This window comes from Cyanistes caeruleus, chromosome 7 (assembly GCF_971803275.1).
Source record: "Cyanistes caeruleus chromosome 7, bCyaCae1.hap1.1, whole genome shotgun sequence".
Classification (NCBI taxonomy): Eukaryota; Metazoa; Chordata; class Aves; order Passeriformes; family Paridae; genus Cyanistes; species Cyanistes caeruleus.
Window position 1 is genome coordinate 27,086,149 of NC_141707.1, and position 22,829 is coordinate 27,108,977.

The following is a 22,829-nucleotide window of genomic DNA, read 5'->3' on the forward strand; positions in this document are numbered from 1 at the left end:
CATGACCCTTTTATTGATAAAAGGACAGATCCTGATGGTGGAGAAAAAAAGATGTTTCACAAGGAGAACAGGAAGTAGCTCCTACTGGTCTTTCAGTTCCTTCAGTCTTCTGATGGCAGATTTGACTGTCACCGCAGAGGTGGTACTGGAGGAAGAAGCAGAGTCATTTGCATGTGGCACAACAACTGTGCTGGTGTTTATTTTTGAGAAAGCACTAATCATTTCAAATTATCATCTGACTGCCCTGCCAAACAAGGTCTAATTCCACTTTTGTTTTCCTGACAACCAAGTGTAGGCCTTGGTCCACAAAGCACATGGAACTTCACAGGCTACATCCTAACCCCAAATTCCCAGTCATGCACCCACCACGTGCACCAACGTGTGGGCTCAAATCCCTCACGACTGCTACGCGTGGGGCAGGAGTGTCTTCTACAGAATTGTGGGGGGAAGGAGAGCAAAGAAAGGCAGTAAGCAACAGCACCCTCACAATAAAGGTTATTATAATTCAATTTCTTTGCTTTTACAACAGAAGGAAAACATGAAAATAACTTTTCTTGGAATAAATCTGGCTTTGTCTGCTGAAAAGAATAGCAATCAAATTGAGTTTGATCCACAGCAATTAAATTTTAACAGAACAGGCAACTCCCACCATTCACTATCTCAGGACAGATCTACTGAATGGTTAGTAGATCAAAATTTATAAAAAAAAATTAAAAAAATAAGTCAAAAATCAAAAGCTGTATTATGCCTCAGTTACGTGAAAATAAATGCTGATTGGAGCTTCTTCATTTCCTTACTTGTAAGTCCAGGCACCACCAGCAACTGTCTTCATGCAGGATCCACAGTGCCAGATACCCACAGCCTTCCTCTTCATTTTGGTCTGGAACAGAAGGAAAAAAAAAAATAAAAATTCACTCTCCATCATCTGAAAAAGCCAAACAAGAAACTTCAGGCAAGGATTTCAGCATCACACCACAGAACTCCTATAAGCCAAGTTAAGAGAGGAAAGGAACAGATAATCCTTTTACTCAAATTCTCTAGACACTGCTTAAACATTTTACCATCCAGATATGAACTGGCTCATTTCTGAAGGCATCATCAAAAATTCAGCTTATTTTGAAGGAGAAAAATAGTAAGGAGTTACCCTGGTCCTAACAACTGATATCCTCACCTCATTTGGTGCTCATATAACACCCCTGCTCCCAGGACTCCCTGGGCAAGCCCAGCTTGCTCAACCCAGACCCATTTCAAACAGCACCTAAAGAGTGAGTGGTGGTACGGAACTCCCTCCCCCATGCAGGTATCCATCACCTTGCAGAGGTGACAGGTCTGCCCATACCTATGCCTGATTTAGACAACTCTGCAGACAACACTATGAACATTCTCACTTCCTAACTAGAAGGCAGTAAGTTAAGGACAAACAAAAACCCAACAACAAATCAAAGCAAGAAAAAACTCCGTGATGAAAATATAATCTGTGCTAAGCATAAGCTGCTGGACCTTTCAAACTGTTAAAAACTAGATTTAAAAGCAAATTTTAATTATGTTAAGATTACTTCCTATCAGAAATTCCTCCCTATCCAGAGTTAGACAGCACACAGAAATAAGCAAATGCCATCAGAATTTTAAAGTGGGAAGAGCAACCTATGTTCCCCCACCAGGTATGCCGTAAAATGTTACTGGAAGGAAAATAAAAAGCCCAAGTGAAGCCTTAATTATCAAGATAACAACTGAGATGCTTTAATTCTGTCAGGTTTACTTTATTAATTATGTAAAACATATAAAATGGCAACACTGCTCACTCTTTTGTATCATGAAATGTAATAATGATTGTTTTCGTTTAACTACTACTAAACATTCATGTGAAATGTCTACTTTTTCAAGGATTCCTGACAGTAGCCCAAAGCTCACTATACACTAGTCCCTGTCTTGGAACTAGGCGCATTTCTCTCCAGTAAAAAAACTCCTGAAGCATCAGATCACCTTTCTAGCATCAATAACAATGTGATTTTTAAAGACTTTTGTGGAGGAAGGGGAAGGAGCTCTCTCACCTTGCCACAGAAGGAGCAGGTATACTTGGCATGCTGGCTGATTTCAATCTTCTTCACCATTTTCCTGAGGGATGCACCATAACGGGTCCCATATTTACCCACGATCCCGACCTTCTTAGTGCGCTTGGCCTGTTGGGTGGCAAACCAGGATGAGTTTCAGCTCTACAGAGACCGCCTTCTCCACGCTGCTCCCCTCTCCTGACATGGCAGCTGAGTGCCGAGCACCCTAGAGCCGGGCTGCAGCCTCCCCCCGCCGCTGGGAAAACCGAGGATTCATGGCATGGGTCAGGCTGGAAGGGACCACAGCTGTCCCCTGGCACAACCTCCCTGCTCAAGCAGGATCGGCCCAGAGCACATGGCACAGGAGTGCATCCACACGGTTCCTGAGCATCTCCACAGAGGGAGACTCCACACCCTCTCTGCGCAGCCTATTCCAGTGCTCGGGCACTGCACACAAGTTCCTCCCCGAGTTCAGGTGGGACTGCCTGTGCATCAGTTTCTGCCCGTCTATCCTACTGCTTGGCACCGCCGAGAGGAGCCTGGCTCCTGCGTCTTGACAGTCCCCTAATTCACACACTATTTTAACTGTTTAATTATTATATATTTATATACTGAGATCCCCTCTCAATCGCCTCTTCTGAGGCTGAACAGGTCCAACTCCCTGGGCCTGTGCTCATGAGAGCTGTTCCAGTCCTCCAACCCTCCTCACTGCCCTCCTCTGGAACATTATCGATGAAATGCCACAGGGCTGGCGCTGCTGCAGCTCCCCAGCTCCTGCCGGGGCACTTCGGGCAGCGGTGCGGCCGCCAAGACGGAGCAGAGCCCCGTCCGTCCCGGGGCCAGCCGGCTGTGGCACGGAGCGCTGCAGCCCCTCTGCCCCGCGGCTGCCATTCCCCTCCCGCCGGCCGCCTCCCCCCGGCCGCCCGGACGGAGCGAGCCGCTGTCGCAGCGCGGAGCCGGCTGGAGGACGCGGCGCATCCCCGGCGCGCCCCGCGGGCTCAGCACGGCGGCCCCGGCGCGGATGGCGGCGGATGGCGGCGGACGGGCCCGGCCTCACTCACCATCTTCCGCCGGCGCCGACGCGGAGAGGGAGCAGCGGTGCGCAGGCGCGGGCGGGGCGGCGCGGCCGGAAGTGACGCAGGAGCCCGGCGGGCCGCGGGCGGTCGGGCCCGGCCGCGCTGAGCGGCGCAGCGGGACTCGGCACGGCCCCGAGCACAGGCCGAGCAAAGCGGCGTCACTGCTGCTCAGGGACGGGAGGAGGCTCCCTCGCTGGAGACACTGCCGAACCGTCTGGATGCAGCCCCGTGGCCTGTGCTCCGCCATGGCCCTGCCTGAGCAGGGAGGTTGGACCAGATGAGCACCGCGGTCCCTTCCAGCCTGAGCCATCCTGTGGAACTCAGTGTGGGAGCCGGGCCGTACATGAGCGCCAGCACCGCGAGAGCACTGATTCCTGGGTTTCCACCGAGGGAGGTCACAGCAGAAAAGGAGAGGGAACAGTTCCATTCACTCACCTCGTTTTAAAAGAGAATAAGCAACAGGTAGATGTCAAAACAGGGACAGAAAATATGACCAGAACTACAGAAAAAAGTATAATAAATATATACATACATATATATAGAAATCAATGTGGATGAATTCTTACCATAAAACATACCAGCCATAAACCATGAGGTTTCAAGAATCTTGGCATCAGGTCAAGGCAACTTATTTTGTTGGGGTTACCTGGTACTGAAAGCACCAGCTCTGAAAGCCCTCGTGTGCTACTGCAGAGGTGATTCCCAGCACCAAAACACAGAGGGAAAAATGCACCAGTGCCATCGAGCTGCAGTGCTTGTAAGGGGATTAGCAATCCACTAACCTCCATTAAGAAATGTAATCCAGTTAGCCTGAGAATTTTTTATGTGCAGAGCCAGCTACTGTTCATCCCCTCCTGCCATGAGAGGGCTGGACCTTCCCAGTCCACCTAGAGAAACCATCCCCAGGTAGTAGTTGCAGGTAATTCTCCTCCGTGCCCGCTCTGGCTGCCTCAGCCAATGACAGCACTCTTCACTTGCAGTCTGTTTAGTTAAGAAAGAATCGAGGAATGGAGTGTACACAGCCACTGTGTTACTTTCCCTGTCTGGGGTCTGTACTTTCAGAGATGTTTATGGACAGGTGTCACATCCCCTCTTGGCTTGTGCTCGGAGGGTTTGAACACTGACATTTTTAATTTCCTTTGTCATGCCAGGCTCCTCATTCCCTGATCATCTCTGCAAACTCTTCTGGGAGCTGGTGGGCCAGAGCAATGTTTGAGATGAGGGCTCAGCAAGGCTTTAAGCAATGGTATTTATATCTCCCTTAGTTGCATCAAAATTTCATTTGACATATCCTAGGAATATATCTGCCCTTTTCAGATCCTCGTCACAATGATGACTCACAGGATACAGCTTTGATACTGAAGTATGAGAAAACAGAAAAGAAAAAGTAAGTTCCTTTGGCTGCTTAGTGACGATATGATTAAAAAATATAAAAATTGTCAGCCAACACATCCAGAGAATCTACTGCTATTCTCTGGTCTGTATCTACAGAGTTCAGTTTGCTTTGACAGTACAGCACATGGTCATATCCATCATCTACCAGTGTCACAGACAGCTCTGGCAACAACCAAACCCAGCTGCCCTGGGTGACAGCCATTCGCAGCACTGCCAAAGTAAACACACATTTCATTTTCCAAGGAACTGAGACGAGGAAGGACACAGACAGGCCAGCACAGCCTTGCCTTGATAGTCCACCCCCTTGAACTCTTCAGCTCACGAAGCCAGCCAGTCTGGGGCATGGAGAACACTTAGTTGGAACTGCTCCAGCTTATTGCTGAAATATTTTAACTTGTTGTTGCTGTTTTGGCATCCTTCTTGAAAACACACCTTTCTGCAATGTGTGTGGGAGCACTGCTGCAGGTGTACAAGCAGGCATCCAGCCACAGTAAGATGCTCCAAGATCCAGTAAGAGGGATCCTTTCTGTTCCTCTACTGGTTTTAGAAAACACCATAAAAATACAGCTCTATCATCTTCAGCCGGCAGGCGCAAGAGGCCCCAGGAGTGCTCCAAGCTCCTGAGCCTGCTGTGGGTCTCACTGGCATCCTGCACACTGCCTTGTAGAGGTTCTTGTCAGCAAGCCTTGGAGACCCTGTCTGAGCCTGCTGCCAGCTGCCCAGCCACCTCCTCACCATATTAATGATGGGCTAATGGTGCCATTGGGATAAGGCCTGCAGTCTCTCCAATCCCTTCAAGTCATCACTAACAGCACTTTCCTGCGAAGTTCTTCTCCCCTTTCTCATGTAGTAAAGAAAAAATTAATCTCAGATGTGTTTAAAAAACCTCTGTATCTGTGCAGCAAACCAGATGAGATTTTATGGGTCTTAACAAAGGGAAAGTACATTCCTCTAGAAGGACTGGGATTTACCGACATATGGACAAGATGAATTGAGTTAATAAGAACAGAATTCTCCAAGGGTGCTTTCAGTGTATCTTAGAAAAGTACTGTTTTGAAATAACTGTAGCTTTACAAAGAAGAGAACTACTTTTATAGGAGACAACAATATGAGTAAACAAATAATGCCTTCTGCATTTTTTTCAGTTAGCAGACAGCAACATCTCTCACCCTTTACTCAGAACAACCTACTTTGCAAGTAGAAAGGTCACTCATCCTACAGACAGATTAAGTGCTCTGTGTTCAAGATGACAGACACTTAAAAATGTCAAAAAGTGTGTCTTCATCTCCTGGCCAGCTGTTGAAGTAAGAGCAGTGATGGTTAACTGCCATCAAACCCATTTATCTCAGCCTGAAACCCGGAGATAAAGAATTTTCTCCAGTTGCCCAGTCACAACACCCCTTGCTACTGCTCACACCCCAAAGCACCGTCTGCAGTCATGAATGAAAAGCAGCTCTCCACCCAGCACAATTGTACATGCAGCCTGTGGGGCATTTCCATGACGACACCAGCTGCAAATGGAACAATCAAATCATTCAATGCAGGAAAAAATACGTAATGTTACCAGGTTGATCTTACAGCACAAACATTTTTCTCCTCTGCTTTGCAAGAGAGATATTTTTGTCAGTGTCTGGTATCTGCACAGAGCCAAGCACATCACCTCCACAGCATGTTAGCTGCTGGCCTCCAGGAGCTAAATGTAAGCCTTCAGTTTGCCACCTTTTCTACAAATTATGGCTGTAAAACACAGCTGAGAGATGGAATGCTAAAATAGAAAATGTACCAAAAGCTTGGGAATCAAAACTTGGAACAACTTTTTATTTAAACAGTTCAGTCCAGAATCAGTCTTACAAAAGAGCAAAAGTCTGCCTGTGTCCCCTTCTCCTCATTCACCTGTAGAAATCAGTCAAGTCTTGAAGAAAACATACAACAACCTACACACCCCTCCTCCCTGAGAAGGTTAATCCCTGGAAGTCAGCACAAGCTTCACCCTCCACTGAGAGAACAAGCACATGCCATGGAGCAGGTCCCAATATTCAGCACAAGGCCAGAGATGAATGTGCAGGGGCAGACATGTGCCTAAAACATGCAATGCACGCGTACTGACACACAGCTACACTTTACTTAGCTTCAAGGCGGTAACTTCCTCTTTTCCCTCCTCTTCCCCATCTTCACAAAAATCAAGATCTGTTTGGATCCTTTTTCCTCATGGCCAAATGGAATACCTAAGAGCCAGTCTGCGAGTGATCCAAGAAATGGCCAAATTTGCTAGTGAACAAACTAGATATACAGACTTTTGGAAATGGAAAACATTGTCAAAAGCACTCTGCAGCTCCTGGTGAGTTGTCTTCTCAAGAGTTCTGCCTTGGGGACAGACAGCCATTATCTGCTTTTTAAACAAAACAACTGTGGAAGCTGACACGCTGAAACAGAGCAGAATGATACTTGTCCATGTCCATTCAGTCATCAGTAAAACCAGGACTGCAAACCCTGCAGGCTGCCAGGTGTGTGCTGCACATATGTCACACTGTTAGACAGCCTTCTTCTTATTCTTTGAGATGAAACATGCCAGAGATACATAAAACTTCAAGTCCTTTATTTTCAAAACCTAAAAAAATAATACATGATTGCTTTTGTTTTTTCTTTTTTAATAAAAAAAAAACTCTTAGCTGTTACCATTTACACTTCCTCAATACGCCGCTTTTTTTTGGGACTCATTGAACATGTCTCTGTTTCTCTGTCTTGCAAGGCACTGCCAGAGTCAAACTCACAGCCAGCATCAGCTGCCTCCAAAAACAAAATATCATCAGCATCATCTCTGCTCTCAGAGAAGGTCTTCTGGAAAAGGTCATAGATTGTCTTCTGTTTTGGATCTGACTGAGGAAACAGAACAGAACAGGATCTACATCCACATATGTTATGTAAAATACAGAGATCAAAATCAGAGGACAGTCCCCTTACATAGTACACTTATGTGTACAGATCATACCATACATGATACATACACATATCTATCTCATACATATGTTCTCAAAGACATATATATTGCATGGATGCTTAACTCTCCTTGCAAGTAGCAGGCTTGGAACTTCTGTGGAGAGTCCAAGCCAAGGCATGGATTCTGGGAGGAGTTGAACAATCTGTTCTGTGGCATTAAAGGCAGAACAGGTGTAAGGCCACCTGTACTGGTCTAGATGTACACAAGCCAAAACCCATACAGCCCCTCCCAGGGACCACCAATATTCTTTCAGGTCAATTACCTTAGGAAAGTAGTTAGTTGATTCAGCTGTTTCGGAGAAATTGGTTTCTGAAAGACCAGCTTCACCCAGCACTTTGATCTTCTCCTGAATCATTGGCCTAGGAGTGATAAATGGATATTATTTAAAGGAAAAAATCAAGGACACTGCTTCATTTACTATGCGTAGATTAAAAAAGGATACAAATGGATATAAAGATGGCTTTTCTACCAAACTTTGTTGGTTCTTTAACCTGTCCTGCTCTTGATTATAATCACTGTATGCAGTCTTGAGATATAAATCAATTAAATTGGTAACAATTAGAGGATTTTGGACTATAAATATTTGGAGAACACACACATTCAATAGAGAAACTAGTGGACTGAGGCAACACCAATGGTATGAAGTCAGACCAAGATGCAGCTAAAAGGGACTCCTAGTAGCTATGTGCTCAATCTCCAAGGCAAGTAATGGTAAACCCCAACAACAGATGTATCAGAATTTCAAAGATAACTCCCAACAAACAGCAGAAGGAAGAATCCATCACTGGCCCAAGAGACTGAGAGGTCCCAGCCACACCTGCACACTGGACACTAAAAGATGCCAAGGCCATGGCACAATTACTGCATTTTCCAAATAGCCTCGTCCTCTTGTTCTTTTTCTTGTCTTTAAAAAGATGCCAAAGTCCTTTTGAGAGCCATATTTCTTCCCCATTAAGCACTAATGACTGCACAGACAGCATTTCACAAATAAAGGCAGAATTACTGTCATTAACTTTCCATGAAATTTGGGTGATGCATCAGTTTCCAGAACCTTGCATTGTAGGGTTATAATTACTTGCCATCATGATATTCTGGGAACTGCACAAGTTCACTTAGTTAATTCATTCCTTTAAACAAGGTAATAAGGATGCAATTTTGGACTTTAAATGAAGCAGCTAGTGGATAACTTCTTTTCATCATTTTCAGGTCAGCTCCCTCACAGCACTAAAGATTCCTCAGATTCTGTCCACCCCCAGATGTCAGATTCCCAAGCCCTAAGAACTAATGTCCACTGGTAACTCACTGCAGCCAAAAAGCCTCATAGCATAACTATTCAAAGGTGGTCAATAGCACCTTTTTCATCTCTCTGAAGGGCTCACTGAAGAGCAAGAAGGTGGTGACAATGCAATTCTCCTCCACAGCTCCCTGTCCAAGCACCCAGCAGCCAGATTGTTCCTCAGAACTGATCTACAATACACTGAACCATCTCCAGTGTCTGCTGACTCTTTGAAAGTCTCATCACTTTACAGTACCCTAGCACAAGAATGTTCTGAGCTATTATCTAAGACAATTTCTCCTCCTTACACTGAGACTGCAAAGGTTTTAGATGCATCAGCTCTCCCAGAATTTCTTTTAAGAGCCCTTTCTTTGTCAGGTAAGTACTTTTATTTCTCCTGCTTGTCAGCCACTCAGTCATGTCCACTGCAGCCAGGCCATGTCACCAGCTTGCAGCAGCCCTGGCACGTACTGATCCTCCTGTCACAGGCTGTGGAAATCAGCACTAGCATTAACCCCTCACACCACGTATGTGACCAACAGTGGAAACATGTCAGGAGAACCAAAATGTCTCTCTCACTTCTTACCATAAGTAGTCATCTGCTGTGCCTTTAGCCACCAGGTAGTGAACATTAACGGAGCTGGTCTGTCCAATTCGGTGTGCTCGATCTTCTGCTTGGATCAAAATCTTAACGTAAAAACACAACAAACAGAAAGTGAAAGCTGCAACATCTGAGAAACAGTGTAAGCACCAGAGAACAGAAGATCTCATTTCTTCTGCTTAGCAACTCTTTCTTATCTAGATCCTGTTAAAACCTGTATTCTCAGAGTAGGCCAAGAAGTAATCTGGTACACCAGGTTACCAAAAGGCATCAAACAGTTTTCCAAAATAGAGGGTCAGCACTGATGATGGACCCTTTCAGGTCTTGGCTGGGCAAACCCTTGAGAGTTCTGTCAAATTAAGACAGAAGCACGTTTCCCTTTTGTACCACCTTCCCCTGTTAGAAAGCTGTGTAAACCAGCCTCACAGGTTCAAGCCCAGGCACCTGTGGTTGCAGAGCCAGCAGACATCAGAAAGAGATAAACCCTAGAGAAAGTTGCCTGCCCATTACATCTCTTAATCAGCAACATTTCTGCTCTTCAGGGAACATCCAACTGCTGTTCCCTCCAGGACACTTACCCCTGGGTTCCAGAAGAGCTCTGCAAACACCACCAGATCTGCAGCAGACAGTGTCAGGCCCATGTTTGCAGCAGTGAGTGAAAGGACAGCCACAGCCTGCTTCTCTGAGAACTGGAACTTCTGGCACAGAGACTGCCGCTCAGCTGAAGATGTGCAGCCGTCAATGCGAATGTACTCAACGTGCTGTGAAAAGGCAGAAGATGCTGTTTAGAGAAAGGGTGTCCCCTTTCTTGTATATTCCTTCCATGTTTTAGTGGATTCCATATCCAGTGCTTCCACTGAGCAAAGTCACCAATGCCACTGTGGGTTATAGTCTGGAATGTTATCCTAAACCGTTTTTCACACTGCTCCAAGCATGACCCAGCATGCTTTAGAAGCATCCATGGAAACTTCACATGTAAAGTTAGACAAACAAGAGAAGTCAAGAGAAATGATTGGCAGGTCTGTCAAGTCTCCCTTTAGTATCTTAGTTCAAAAATGTAAAAGCACCACAGAGGTAAAGGCAGGCAGCGATGGTGGGCTTGGGTAGTCTCATTCTCCCCCTGAGGAAAGCCTGGAGAAAAACAGCCGCAAAGGGTAACACTCCAAGAATTCACAAGCTCCAGGGCAGACAGTAGAATTAAAGAACATTAAATACAATAAAAGCCATTCAGCTAATACAAAGTGCATGCTGTGAGGCATTCACCCTCAGCTCCCCCAGTGAAGTTGAAGGGCACACTCAGAAGCACAGCAAGTAGAAATCATCTCTCTCACTAACTGTCCTCAACTATCTGAGCAGCCATAAATCCAGAGGGCTGTTCAACAGCTCTGAAACTGGAACAGTGATAAAGTTAAGACAAATCAGTCAGTCACTTACTTTCTTCTTCAGCTCTGCAACTACTGCATCCAGCATTATCTTGTGATGAGCAAACACCAGGAATTTATTATTCCCACTTTCCAGTAACTCCAGGATGTATTCTCTACATGAAAAAGGAAAACCACCAAAACAGTATAAAATTAGGTGCTGAGAGAATACAGACTTTGCTCACAACAAGTTTTGAAGATACTATACATCTATACACGAACACTAGGGAACTGGCTAGAATAAAAAGCTGAAGTAAAGTGCAAGTAGCAAGTCAAGTCTTCTACACACTAAAATACAGAAAGGAAAATTCCCTCAGCTTTTCTTCACCACAGGCAGACACAGCTGCCTACATTATACTTGAGTGTCAAAGAGAATCAGTTCAGTGCATCCTACTTGGAACATGACATCCCAGGCCAATGACTGAAGGTCATCTACACTTGATTACAATCTCACTCACTCTTCTGTATTTCTAATTTCTGCACAATCACAATGCACTAAAATAATCTGTATGCAGTTAAACTTCCTGGGTTTACCTGGGATTGTTTTTATATCAACAAAAACACCTCTAACACATCGATCAGAAGAAAGTACCTTTTCTTACAAGGGTTCCCACTGACAATTTACTCCAGCTTAAGTATCTAAATTTGACAGCTATTTCTAGGTGTTATCCACATGCATATAGGCTTCATGGCCAATGAGAGGCAACAAAACTCCTTTTAAATTACTTCAATGAAAACATCTAGCTTTTCCCATGGACAGGCAGCACAGCTACAGAACCCATTTCCATGCAGGAACTTGTATTACAATCAGATTAACTGGAGCCTGAGGAACACCTGTGAGCCCATACAGATTATGTCATTCTTTCTTTGGAACAGCAAAGTTGTTGAGAAGATCAGGAATACAAAGACCTTTGCTAAAGTCAACACATCTTAGGTCACCAGCAACTGCCACAAAGGACCAAGAAGGATTTCCAGCACTGTATTAAGATGACAGACAACTTTGCAGGGTTCATAATATTCAGATCCCCATTATACGACAGTATTATTTAAAAAAGAAATCTGGGAAAGGAGTGGGACTGCTGTATTTTAAAACAAATATCAAAGCAGACATTCAGAGTAGTAAGCAGATGTCAAGCAACACATCACAATTATTTTGTATCTCATTCCCATATTCTATTTAACAAATGGCATGTGATTTCAATGGAAGCAATGGAAGATATGTCATTAAGGGTGACATGGGAAGTGCTGATGATCATAGGGCAGTACCATTAGTTAGATGATACTGTACCTTAGCAGCTTGTAGTAATGGATATTTTAAATGCTAATAAACCCCAGGAAAAAATGGACTACTTCCTACCAGTGAGTCAAATAAACAGCACTTCATGATTTTATATTCAGTTCACACTTTGCAACTGAAATAAAAAGAAGAAAGTCTTCTAACTCTTCACTAACATAAAAGGAAGAAAATCTTCTACAGAAATGAATGCTGGGACTATGAAGAGCAGTTCTGTGCCAAACAAGCAAATTTTGCAGCAAGGTCTGTGACTGTGAAATTGCACAGTGCACATCAGTTGGTCCTTACATTCTGAGAGCTGTGGAAAGTAAACCATTTTTATGTTACTACTATACAACTTATTAGAAAGCAACTCCTTTGCAGTCCCAGCAAAAAGGCTAAGGATGAAAGGACACAGAAAGAAATTACTTCTAGGGAAGAGAGAGTTAAAAGCACACCCATAGTATGAAAGTTTTACTACTGAGGTCCCATGTGAGCCCTGTTGAAGAGCCAAAAACTTCTGCCGGAGCTGTAGCTACCTTCAGTAGCTATGATTCCTAAAGCACACTAAAACTAAAGCTCAGCCCATTTCATAAGCTTTTTGGTTCAGGATTCCTGCAGCAGCAGAACTGCAGCATTTGTTTCTTCAAATTCTGTTGATGCTTTTAGTTCATTATTCCCCTGCTCCTTAAATTGAAAAAGAGTCCAGACCAGGGAATTTCATCCCAGTCCCAAACTCAAAGGCATTTTAAATGGTTCAAATGACAGCTTAGATTTGTATCTGGAATGAAATCAGAAGACTTATTCAGCCAAAGAACGCCAAGAGAAGAAAATGTTTAGTGCATTGTAATTACAGTCAAGTTTTTCTAGGGTGACTTGAGGCTGTGCTTCATGTCCCTGCACTGTTATCTCTCAGGCACTGTCTCCCTGTTCTCAGCAGAAAACCACATTTTACTGGGCAAGAATGAAGCAGTGACACGGCACTTACACGACTGAGCGGATTTTAGCTTCTGCCGTTCTGCTGAAGAAGACAAGAAGAGCTTCCTTCTCCTGTTGTTTCTGTAGAAGGAAGAGATAAACAAATTTGAGTCTCAAAAAATGCCTTTTTTCCTTCTTGCTTACAGATCTGGTATTTCTGCTGCTGCCAATAAACACTTTGCAATGAAAAAACATCATCCTAAAAAAGGCACAACAATAGAGGCCTGGGGGGGAAGTCTCCTACTTGCCATTAGGTACAGCAGATACTCACACAGCCCTGACACCTCCCTTCCTACCTCCCACTCAACTCCTACAAGCTGGATGTCAAGTGTATCACAAATGCAGTTTTAGCTGAGAAATGTGTCCCAACTAAAATGGCAAGGAAAAACCCCTAAGTTCTTGCTGAACTGTATTAGCAACCTACGAGCCTAGAACATATATTTTCCACCCATACAAGGAAAACAAACAAGAAAAGCAAAAAGAAACCCTTCACATTTTTGGCTACTGCTCTGTACCACAGCACAGCTACTGCTCTGTACCACAGCACAGCTCAAGGCTGTTTTTGTAGGCTGAATGAGATTACAAGGCTAGACAGGAGAGTAAGTAGAGAGGCAGGAGATATGAAAGACAATTAGAAATTACAAACAAGAGAGAAAAAAAGAGAGGAAATGGTATTTCACACAAAGGGACAAAGTAGACTGCTTAGATCAAAAGCAAATCAAGCTGAGCTAGTTTTGATTGTGCTGTACACTCATCTAAAACTGTGCCTTCACATAAGGTATGGCTCTGACCTTTGGAACTCAGGGTACAGCTTTTTCACAAAAAAGTTTTTTTAAATAAAAGTACCTGAAATTGCAATGGCACATTGCAAAGTAAGTTTCTGACTTACACTTTCATATCCTTTGGCCATCTTCTTTGCTTCAGCTGCCAACGCAGCTTTGGTCTTTGCACTAATGCCTTCAGGAGCCACCACAACCATTTTGCGTTGCTTTGCTGGAAGCTGGGAAAGCACATCTGATTTCAGACGTCGGATCATGATGGACTCTTCCAGCAAAATTTTCAGCTCAGTTAAGTTGGACGATCCAGAGTAGTCCCAACCCCATGGCATCTGGGAAAGACCAAGGCAGTGTCAAACCTTTAAGAGACTACTCTGGGTACAAGCCAAAAGCAGAATAAATTTCCAGGGAATCCTGACAAGGCAAGAACTTGACAGCAGGAGATTTGACATAAATGGCAATCAGGTAGAAGTGTACAAACTAATACATGTAACATTGTTACTGACAAGCTTCCCTTCCTCCAACCTACAAGAGCTCAGGGAGGTGCAGGGAAGAAGAAGGCTATGCAGAAAGGTGGCAGGGATCCCTACTCCAGCCCTGTGCCCTGATATTCACTCTCACACAGCAAGGCTGTGTGCTCCACTTGCAGCTTTGAGCAGGCCAAAAGAACTCACTGCAGTTCTGTGCATGCACATTTATCTCAGCTTTAAGCAGAGAGACACACAAAAATACTCTCTAACAGCATGAGCACAAATATCCTTAACCCAGATGCCTTCACAGAGCTGTTACACTTGTCTGACATGCTAGGTCAGAACTGCCTATTTTCCACTGTGACCTGACTCCTGCTCTGCTTCCTGACATACTCTATTTCTGCCATTACCATGTTTGGCTCAGACTCAAGCAAACCAGAAATAAACTGTGGCCCAAAACATATCACTCCAAACATTGGCTCTTCAAAGCATTGTCACTTCAAAGCTCCCCTGATCAACTCATTTACTCCTCCTTGAAGCACTCTCCTATGAACCTGGGCTATCCTCCAAGATCCTGTGTGCAGGCAACCTACCTCCAACCTCACAGCCTATCTTTTGTTCTCTGAGGAAGAATAACAGAGGCATCAAAACTGGTACATTCCCCAAAAGAAGCATCTTTCAACCATCTTGTCTGTCTTTCAGAGAAGAGATCAATATGGTTTTAATGCTGAAGCAAGGGAAAAAAAGAAATCTTTCTGCTGCAATTTCACAAATTAGTGTAGGGAATAAAGCTACAGAAATACCAAAAAATAAGGTGGGGAGAGAGGTGAAATCTTTCTCATAGTTCTCATTCTAAGTAGTAATGTCAGTGTCCAAAAATACAATCTCTGGTCTTGGAATAACAGGCCAAAGTAAGCCACTACATATTCCCTCCTGAAATGCATATAATGGAGATGTGAAGAGCCTCAGCACTTCAATTGGCTATATTAATTGATAAAATAAATTTAACCTTAAAAATATATATCGATTTTGTCTTCCCCAAGAGAAAATTGCTACAACCCATAAATGGAAGAAAAAGAGAAAGAAGCTTCTAAGTATTCACTGCATCCTTCATCCTCTCCTAGAAGTTGTGAGACAAAAAATAAATCATACTAGCCATAAGGTTAGTCATGCTACTGACAGTATTAAGGGGTGATGCTTTGATGAACAGAGATGAGAAGTTGCTGTGGGACAGGAAGAGGAAGAATCAAAGAGCTTACAGGCAATTAAGACCTCTCTGCTATCCAGAAGTGAACGTTCCTACTTCAGGTTAAGGTAAAACAATGTGCAGTCCTATTACCATATTGTACAGATGTGAACCATTAACTGACTTCAGATTCTGGTACTTATGGCCATCATTAAACTCATCTGACTTAATCTATTCCTACATAATTATGGCACCATTTGATTAGCTACAGTTGGCTCATTAAAGCAGGAAACAATTCAAACCCTAAGCACATAGCCATTTTGAATCCTGTAGCATTAAAACTTTAGCTCTGACAACAGCACAGTGGTGTAGGGCTAGAGTGAATAAGCCCACCTGGATCTCAGCCAACCCCTCAAAAAACCAGCATGGGTATCACTGATCTGCTTTCTTGAAACCAAGAGTGTAACACATCCCTCAGGTCCATGGAAAGCCAGTTCAAGTCTACCTGGGTTTATTAGCTTTAGGCATTCTGCACAAAAGCTTACAGCCAGTCTTTATGCATTTCTCAGGCTCCAAGGGCCCAGCAGAGCAGATGGACAGAACCAAGAAGGACCCTCTGGTGTTGTGCCCAGCCTACCAAAGCCCACTGCCCACACTTCTCAGTGCACTGGTAGGTGAGTAGGAGAGATCAACATGATTAGGCTGCTCAGCAAAGCCTGCTATGGGGCCTGGCTATTCCTCAGGCTACCTCTTTCCACTTAAAAGCCTGTGTTTTCCCACCTTCCTTAACTTCCTTAACAAACAAGTCATAAATATGCTTTGTGTCCACATAGCCAAATTGATTTCAGAAGAGCAGCATCCTCTTAAGGCGAAGAACAAGGCGCACACAGAGCCAAGATACCATCTACAGTCCTGTTTAAAAAGCACACACAGGCAGAGTCTCCACAGTACGTTTAGGTTATATATTGCTTGTGCTGCTGGAATGATTTGCAAACAAAGAAACATCCTAGCTCTGTCCTGCACCTAGCTAGTTATAGAGATAATTATTTTTGGAATCATTAAAATTTACTTTAGTAAACCCTATTGTGGAAAAGAAAAAAGGAAAGAGAGAAAGGGACAAAGGGACAGAGAGAAAAAAAGACAAAAGAAAAAGAATATAAAAAAAATTTAAAAAAGAAAGACATCTGTTTTGCCAAAATACACATCTGGCTTTGATCCATAATATTCCAGAACACATGCTTCCAACTGTCATTTTCTTACCAAAGTGTTACAGCATCTTACATGAGTCAGTAAACTTATTACAGTGTTCGCAGAAGCTGCCAAACTTACAAATTCAGAGCATGTGCTCAGATAGAAATTACTTAATATTTGCCAACATCAGCTAGTTTGAAAAATGAATTCACAGCATGTATTTTGGGAAACAGTCTTGGGATATCTTGTAAATAACAGGTGACATTTCAGTTGCTGCATTTTTAAAACTACAGATGTTGGGAAGTTGAATTAATAAAAAGTTATAAACTTGTATAACTTTTCTAATCAGATCTGCCAGATATTTGCAATTTTCTGTCACAAAATCTTGAAACAGAAACTATTCAGATTTTAGTTTTAAATTGAATGGATCAGGCTTTCCAATTTTTCTTTAATCTTATAATGCAATTTGATTTATTATTAATACCAAAACACTTTTACATAACACCTTTTATCCTTACACATCTTCAAAAGCCTTGCAAAGCCTCTCTGGTTCTGTGCAATTCTATCTCCACTCATAATGCTGCCAATTTCAGGACAGAAAGCAGAACTTATTTAAGTATTGACAGCAGAAGTACAACAGTTCTTCACGGAGGATGCAATTCCTAATACAGTCACAGGTTAGAGTTACAGCAACAAATGTGAGGGATACTCTACAGTCATGAAGGAACCAATTACAATCACCTTTTAAATTTTTTAATTTCTTAGTGGATCTATGGCAGCCCATATTCAGCAGCGTGAATATGCTGAATATTTCTTTTTCTCTAATACTATCTACATCTCTTCATTTCCAGCAGCCTCACTTCTCCAAACAACCAAATTCTTCCTAGGTTCATGCTATCATTTACTGACATTAACTGTAAGTCCCAGGTGAGCATAGAAAAACCAACCATGTTCAACTGTCTAGGAGAGGCAGCTCAAACATAGGAACATACTAGAAATCCTGACGAGGTTTTGAAGGGAAGCTGATATAGATTGTGACCTCCATATGGAGTTTCACTGAAGGTTGAAAAGTCATTTAAACTGAACACAGTTACAACCTGGACCCTGTAAAACAATTTTATTTCTTTTATCCAAGGTCCATGTGCCTCATAATTGAAACGACAGCTACTTGTGCAGAACTTTACCTTTAACAGGGCTCAAACTCCAAACCTACTTAGACTCATGTGCTGCAAATCAAATTTCCTTTTCACTGTGGAAAACCAAGGAGATTAAACTGTGTCTCTTCATTTCCCTCTAGGAACCATTCTGAAAGGAATGCTTAGAAAGCAGTCTGTCAGATTTGAAGATAATGAAGCTTAGCAGAAGATGTGGCCTCTCCCTCCACATGATTCCTACTATGGATGGAGACCCAGGACTGATGCTCTGTGATTCTCCATGCTAATGGCCTTATTCTAATCAATGGCATCTGCATGTGACTACCAAAGTCAATTAAATGCTCCTCTGACTTGCATATTTGGACATACACAGAACAGCATTACATTGGCTATGAAAGCAAGTGGGCATTCAGATCTAGGGAAAAGGGGATTCAAGAATTTTATATGAGACTGCAGTGAGAATCTTTTTGGTAAAAACTTGGTATATGTTAGCTACCCCAAACATAGAAGAAAACAAACACAAAGGCCCTACAGACAGCTGTAACTATTTTTATGGCATACAGTGATGATGTTCAGTTCCTCAGAATTTTTGAACACTGAAATGGTCATTTGGTGTTTCCAAGCACTTTGCTAAACACTCTGAATTAGAGCTATAGGGAGATTTGAGTCCCTCTTTTGTGTCTATGCAACCAGCACAGAAGATCCTAGAGCCTCTGTGTATAGGAATCAGCAGCAAAAGATCTTCTCTTAGCAGTGTGTGTTCCAAAACACACAACAGCCCAGGGATGGCAAATTCAAGTACAGGTGAGTTGCCCATACCTTGGCAGCAAGGCAGACATTTGCTATCATGGCTGCAAATGTTGGCTTCCTGCAAAGCCAAATTCTTGCAGTGGTTGGACTCAGTAATTCTGTGGAAACAACTGCTGAGCAGCTGGCAGAGGAGTTATTTTCAAAATATGCTGAGGACTGCATCCATTTCCTAAATTAGAAGAGGGTGGAATACAAAGATACAGTCCGTAAGTCTTCATTTTTTTACTTACCTGGAGCTATAAAATCCAAACTCCCAAGGAACAGTCCTTTATCAAACAGAGACCACAACTAGAAACTAGGGGTTTGTTTTTGTTTGTTTGTTGTTTTTTATTATTTTAAAATCATTTAGCCCAAATCTGCAGCTGCTTGAAGGCCCCTTAGTTACTCTGCCCCTTTAAAATCTCAGGGGGCAAGATCTGATAAGAACAACCTCCTTTTACCAGTTATGGCTTCATTTGTTTGGGGATTTTTTCCCCCCCATTTTAATTTCCATGTCTTCCCAGGCAAGAAACACTACTGCCTTCATGTCTCAGGCCCACCACTGCACCTAGACCTCCTCAGCCTAAGAACTTCTAAAATGTTACTCTACACAGAAACTTTCTCAAAAAAAGATGTCATATCATGCAGAAAGAAGGAAGAAAAAGCCTCCACATTTCAATACAGCCTCCTGTATTGAAAAAAATACAGTGCTGTTTGCAGAGTCCCAGTTTGCCAGTTTCCCACAGAAGTACCTTCTTGGCGTCACAGTAGCGCAGCCCAAAGGAGTGGAACTGTGGGAAGAAGGTTGGCTGCACGGCGGCGATCTGCGTGTAGAGCTCCGCGGGCCGCGACATGGCCGGCGTTCCCGAAAGCAGGATCACTCTCTTGGCAGCCTGGGAAAACCAAGCAGGGCATCATTATCGTACAGCTCACAACAGTGCAGAACTTAAGTCACCCCAGTCCTGAAAGAAAGTCCCAAGCCCTCCTGGTCAAGTACCCTGAACAGAAGAGTGCTTCACTTTCACATGTACTTTCAGCTATTGCTGCCTGAAGATGCTCAAGGACAGTACTTAGAACTTCCAGGGAGTAGGATAAGCCACAAAGTTTCTTAATATCCATCCACATGCTCTAAGGGAAGGGTACATCTATTTTTACTACAGTACTTTCTGAATCAGCATTTACCCACTAGACATGTTAGTATCTTATGCCCGGCTCCACTTTTCATTTGGCATCAGCTGTCACAGGAAAATGACACACCCTCACAGGTACATCCTCACCTCCAAAATAAATTCTCCTAATAAACCTGCCACAGCAAGCCACAAGCAGACTGTCTTTATCACAAAAGCAGAAGAGATACAAAGAAGAAGGATTATTTTCTTACTTCTTGGTTCATTTTTTCTTAAATTATACAAGCAAGGAGAAAAAAATAAGCTCTGTGAAGCAGAGCCAGAAGATCTGACAGCCAATGGTGAGTGTAGGCACAGCTGGCTGGATGCTAGGACATGAGAGAATAAATACAAATCATGTAAGAAGATTGTAAAATGTGTTGTAGGGGAGACAGGAAGAGGACAGAAAGTCTGGATCTAAAGCAGGTGCTCCCAAGAAGTAGGGGAAAAAATTACATTATAGACATTAAAGTCTCCACTTCTACCTTCATACCACCACTATTACCTAATTCTATTATTAGATAAAAGCTATGAATTTCTACTGCTGTAAATTCACATACTGTAGTTAAGTTACACGTGCCTTGCAATTTCCTACATGGTTTAATGCAGGTTCATTAAAATAACAGAGAGATCGTTGAGTGACATCTGTACCAACAGCTCATTCACATTTAAATGAAAAAGAAAATTAAATTCTTTTATCATTTCACTGAGATCAACAAGTCACCCAGATCTATTCAGCTGTTTCATCCACTTACCAACCAAAACTGGTGAAAAAGAGTTCCGGAAATTAATTTCAAGATTCTATCGGTTATTTATATATAGCTTGTGATCAAGGGGGGACTTGCCTTCTCCAATAATCCCTATTAAACAGACCAGAGGGAAATGTGATCACCACCAGGATCAGACAACTCCCATGAACATTTAAAAAAGCAGAATAGTTACTGAACTAAATAAGAGGAGAGGTCAAACCTTTGAGCATGTCAGAAGGTCAGAGTTTGCACAATACAGAGGTGCTGATGCTACCCAAAAGAGGAAGGAGTCACAGAGACCAGAGATACCAGATCCCACGAGGAAACAGTGATGAAACAGAAAGTAGGTCACTTTTTAAAATTAACCTAACACTAGAGGACAACTGAACAGAACCTAGACAATATCTGACACCTAGCAGAAACCTTTGAGGAGGAAGCTGATACTACCCTGAGAAATCTGCTGAAAAGCAAGACAAGCAAATCCCACAAGTGCAAGAAACCTCCAAATTAAACTTGTTCCTCATGGACCAACAGAAGGCAACTGCCAGAAAAAGGGAAACATGAAGGCATGGGATGACAGACATCTCATATAAGAAAGCTCTGGATCAAGCTAAAGCAAGAACACACTCAAAACAGACCAGGGACGTAATAAATGCAACATAAACCAAACTGTGTTGAAAGGCTTTATGCCATTCTCAAGGCACTCGCTTCTCAGAGAGTGCACAAGATGAGGAGCTGCACAAGATGAGCTTGGAACACTAATTCCCCAGTAGTCAAAATAATTATTCAGGCTCCTTCCCCAATCCCTAAATAGGTGTCAAAAAAGAGGATGATGAAGTTACAGGTTATTTGAATTCTAAACTTGTCCAGCTGCTGCTTTGCTGTGTGTAACTTATTTCTGAACACAAAGGATATTCAACCACTGCAAGCTCTAACCAAGGGCTGTGACATGTGTTCTAATTAACCATTTAAAGCAAACTGAAAAGTAAAAAAAACAAACAAAAAACCACCAGTAAAAACAACAATAACCAAACCTCAAAAGATACTAACACTACAAGAGCGGTGAAAAACTTCAGAAATTAATTCCAGAAAATTGCATAGAACATAGGTGGTCTAACTCATTATACCAAAGGTCCCTTTCAGTTTTGAAACCTGTGACAGATGGAGCTCAAGAAAGAAGAGGGAAAAAAAAAAAAAACTAGGACAACAAATTTCCAAGTGGTGAAGGCTGACTTAAATTCTGGATGAAAGAAATGGCTTTGATTCCCATTTCTTTTTCTAGTGGCAACTCATTTTGAGTAGATGCCAATGAAGATTTGCTCCTGCAGAGAAGTCTCTGCTGATCACTGCTTAATTCTTGTTTCCTGCTGAACCTTCTGTGCTGCCAAGAGTGAGCACGTAGCCTCTTTCTTCAAAGGTCTGTAACAATAATATGGAACAACACCACAGAAAATAAGATTGCAGGGGCCAGAAAGGACTTTCTAGAAAAAATAGATCTTGTAATCAATTGATACATATTTCCACATAGATGAACTAATATCAGCTGCTCAGTTGCATTTAGGCATGAAGTTCACAGAACTGGTGGAGAGCTGGTCTGCAGCTCTTACTAAGTAGCCTAAGACAAATGTGGTTTTGTAGCATTACACAATACACCAGCAAGAAGTAATTCCACAGCTGGGAAAACATTTACAAAAGTCACTTTTGAAAGTCAAAGAATAATTTATGAAATGATGGCACTTATTTTAAGGTCAAGACCCAGCAACCAACAATTCAAAGGGGAGTAGTCAAGGCAGAGGGGTTATGTGACAGACAAATAATTGAACACGCAAAGAGCCTCATTAACATACAATGATTCTCTCTGTGTTAAGTGAATTTCACAGCAGGAGCTCTGCCATATGCTATCAGACTGACATACTTTTTTAAATAAGCGTGGCTGGTTCTGGCTGTACATTTACTCATGTCCCCAGTTTTTGCTTACTGTGTCATTTTAAACTGCTTAGCTTAAGAATAGCTTATCCTGCAAAATGAAAAATCTGAAAAGGACCATAATAAAATAATCACCTCATGAAACAGAAGATGTGATAAAGGGGAAGAGCAGCAGCTGCTTTGAGGAGTCTGTTTCTCTACTTGGGCAAGAGATCAGGCTCTGTATTTCCATAAGACGATCCTACAGTAATTATTCCAAAAAATATAAATACTTTTCCCTATTGTTAACCGACATCTAGACAGACAATGTGTGTCAAACAGCAGTGATAAGCTATGACTGAAGCAAATTAAAC

The 22,829-nt window shown here is 42.7% G+C and overlaps 2 protein-coding genes and 1 long non-coding RNA gene across 17 annotated transcripts in view; 1 reads left to right on the forward strand and 2 right to left on the reverse strand.

The window, feature by feature from the left end:
• On the reverse strand, positions 1 to 3,182 carry RPL37A (ribosomal protein L37a). The gene is made up of 4 exons (XM_086896001.1): positions 3,113 to 3,182; positions 2,052 to 2,180; positions 798 to 880; positions 1 to 145 (listed from the first exon to the last, which is right to left on the reverse strand). Exons 1-4 carry the CDS (start codon positions 3,113 to 3,115, stop codon positions 82 to 84), a joined length of 279 nt encoding a protein of 92 aa, XP_086752127.1. The 5' UTR covers positions 3,116 to 3,182; the 3' UTR covers positions 1 to 81.
• Positions 3,183 to 3,185: 3 nt separating this feature from the next.
• On the forward strand, positions 3,186 to 21,748 carry LOC147652263 (uncharacterized). The gene is made up of 3 exons (XR_015288809.1): positions 3,186 to 3,589; positions 16,071 to 16,171; positions 17,990 to 21,748. It is a non-coding gene; the product is annotated as an uncharacterized LOC147652263 (long non-coding RNA).
• SMARCAL1 (SNF2 related chromatin remodeling annealing helicase 1) overlaps positions 7,098 to 22,829 on the reverse strand; it is a 35,594-nt gene continuing 19,862 nt past the window's right edge. For 9 of the 15 annotated variants that reach the window (XM_086895990.1, XM_086895993.1, XM_086895997.1 and 6 more), the window contains 8 exons: positions 19,388 to 19,528; positions 13,959 to 14,177; positions 13,080 to 13,150; positions 10,832 to 10,934; positions 9,976 to 10,158; positions 9,383 to 9,483; positions 7,783 to 7,879; positions 7,098 to 7,399 (listed from right to left, as the gene is read on the reverse strand). In XM_086895990.1, coding sequence (XP_086752116.1) covers positions 7,202 to 7,399; positions 7,783 to 7,879; positions 9,383 to 9,483; positions 9,976 to 10,158; positions 10,832 to 10,934; positions 13,080 to 13,150; positions 13,959 to 14,177; positions 19,388 to 19,528 — 1,113 coding nt within the window. In that variant the 3' untranslated portion in view covers positions 7,098 to 7,201. The remainder of the gene's footprint in view (positions 7,400 to 7,782; positions 7,880 to 9,382; positions 9,484 to 9,975; positions 10,159 to 10,831; positions 10,935 to 13,079; positions 13,151 to 13,958; positions 14,178 to 19,387; positions 19,529 to 22,829) is intronic. The other 6 variants (XM_086895991.1, XM_086895995.1, XM_086896000.1 and 3 more) reach the window with 1 other exon arrangement.

Excerpts from the sequence above, each read along its gene's own strand:
- RPL37A (XM_086896001.1), bottom strand. Across the intron at positions 881-2,051 it reads CCTGCTCCTTCTGTGGCAAG|ACCAAAATGAAGAGGAAGGC; the intron begins GTGAGAGAGCTC and ends CTTCTGTTCCAG. Across the intron at positions 146-797 it reads GGTGGTGCCTGGACTTACAA|TACCACCTCTGCGGTGACAG; the intron begins GTAAGGAAATGA and ends TTCTTCCTCCAG.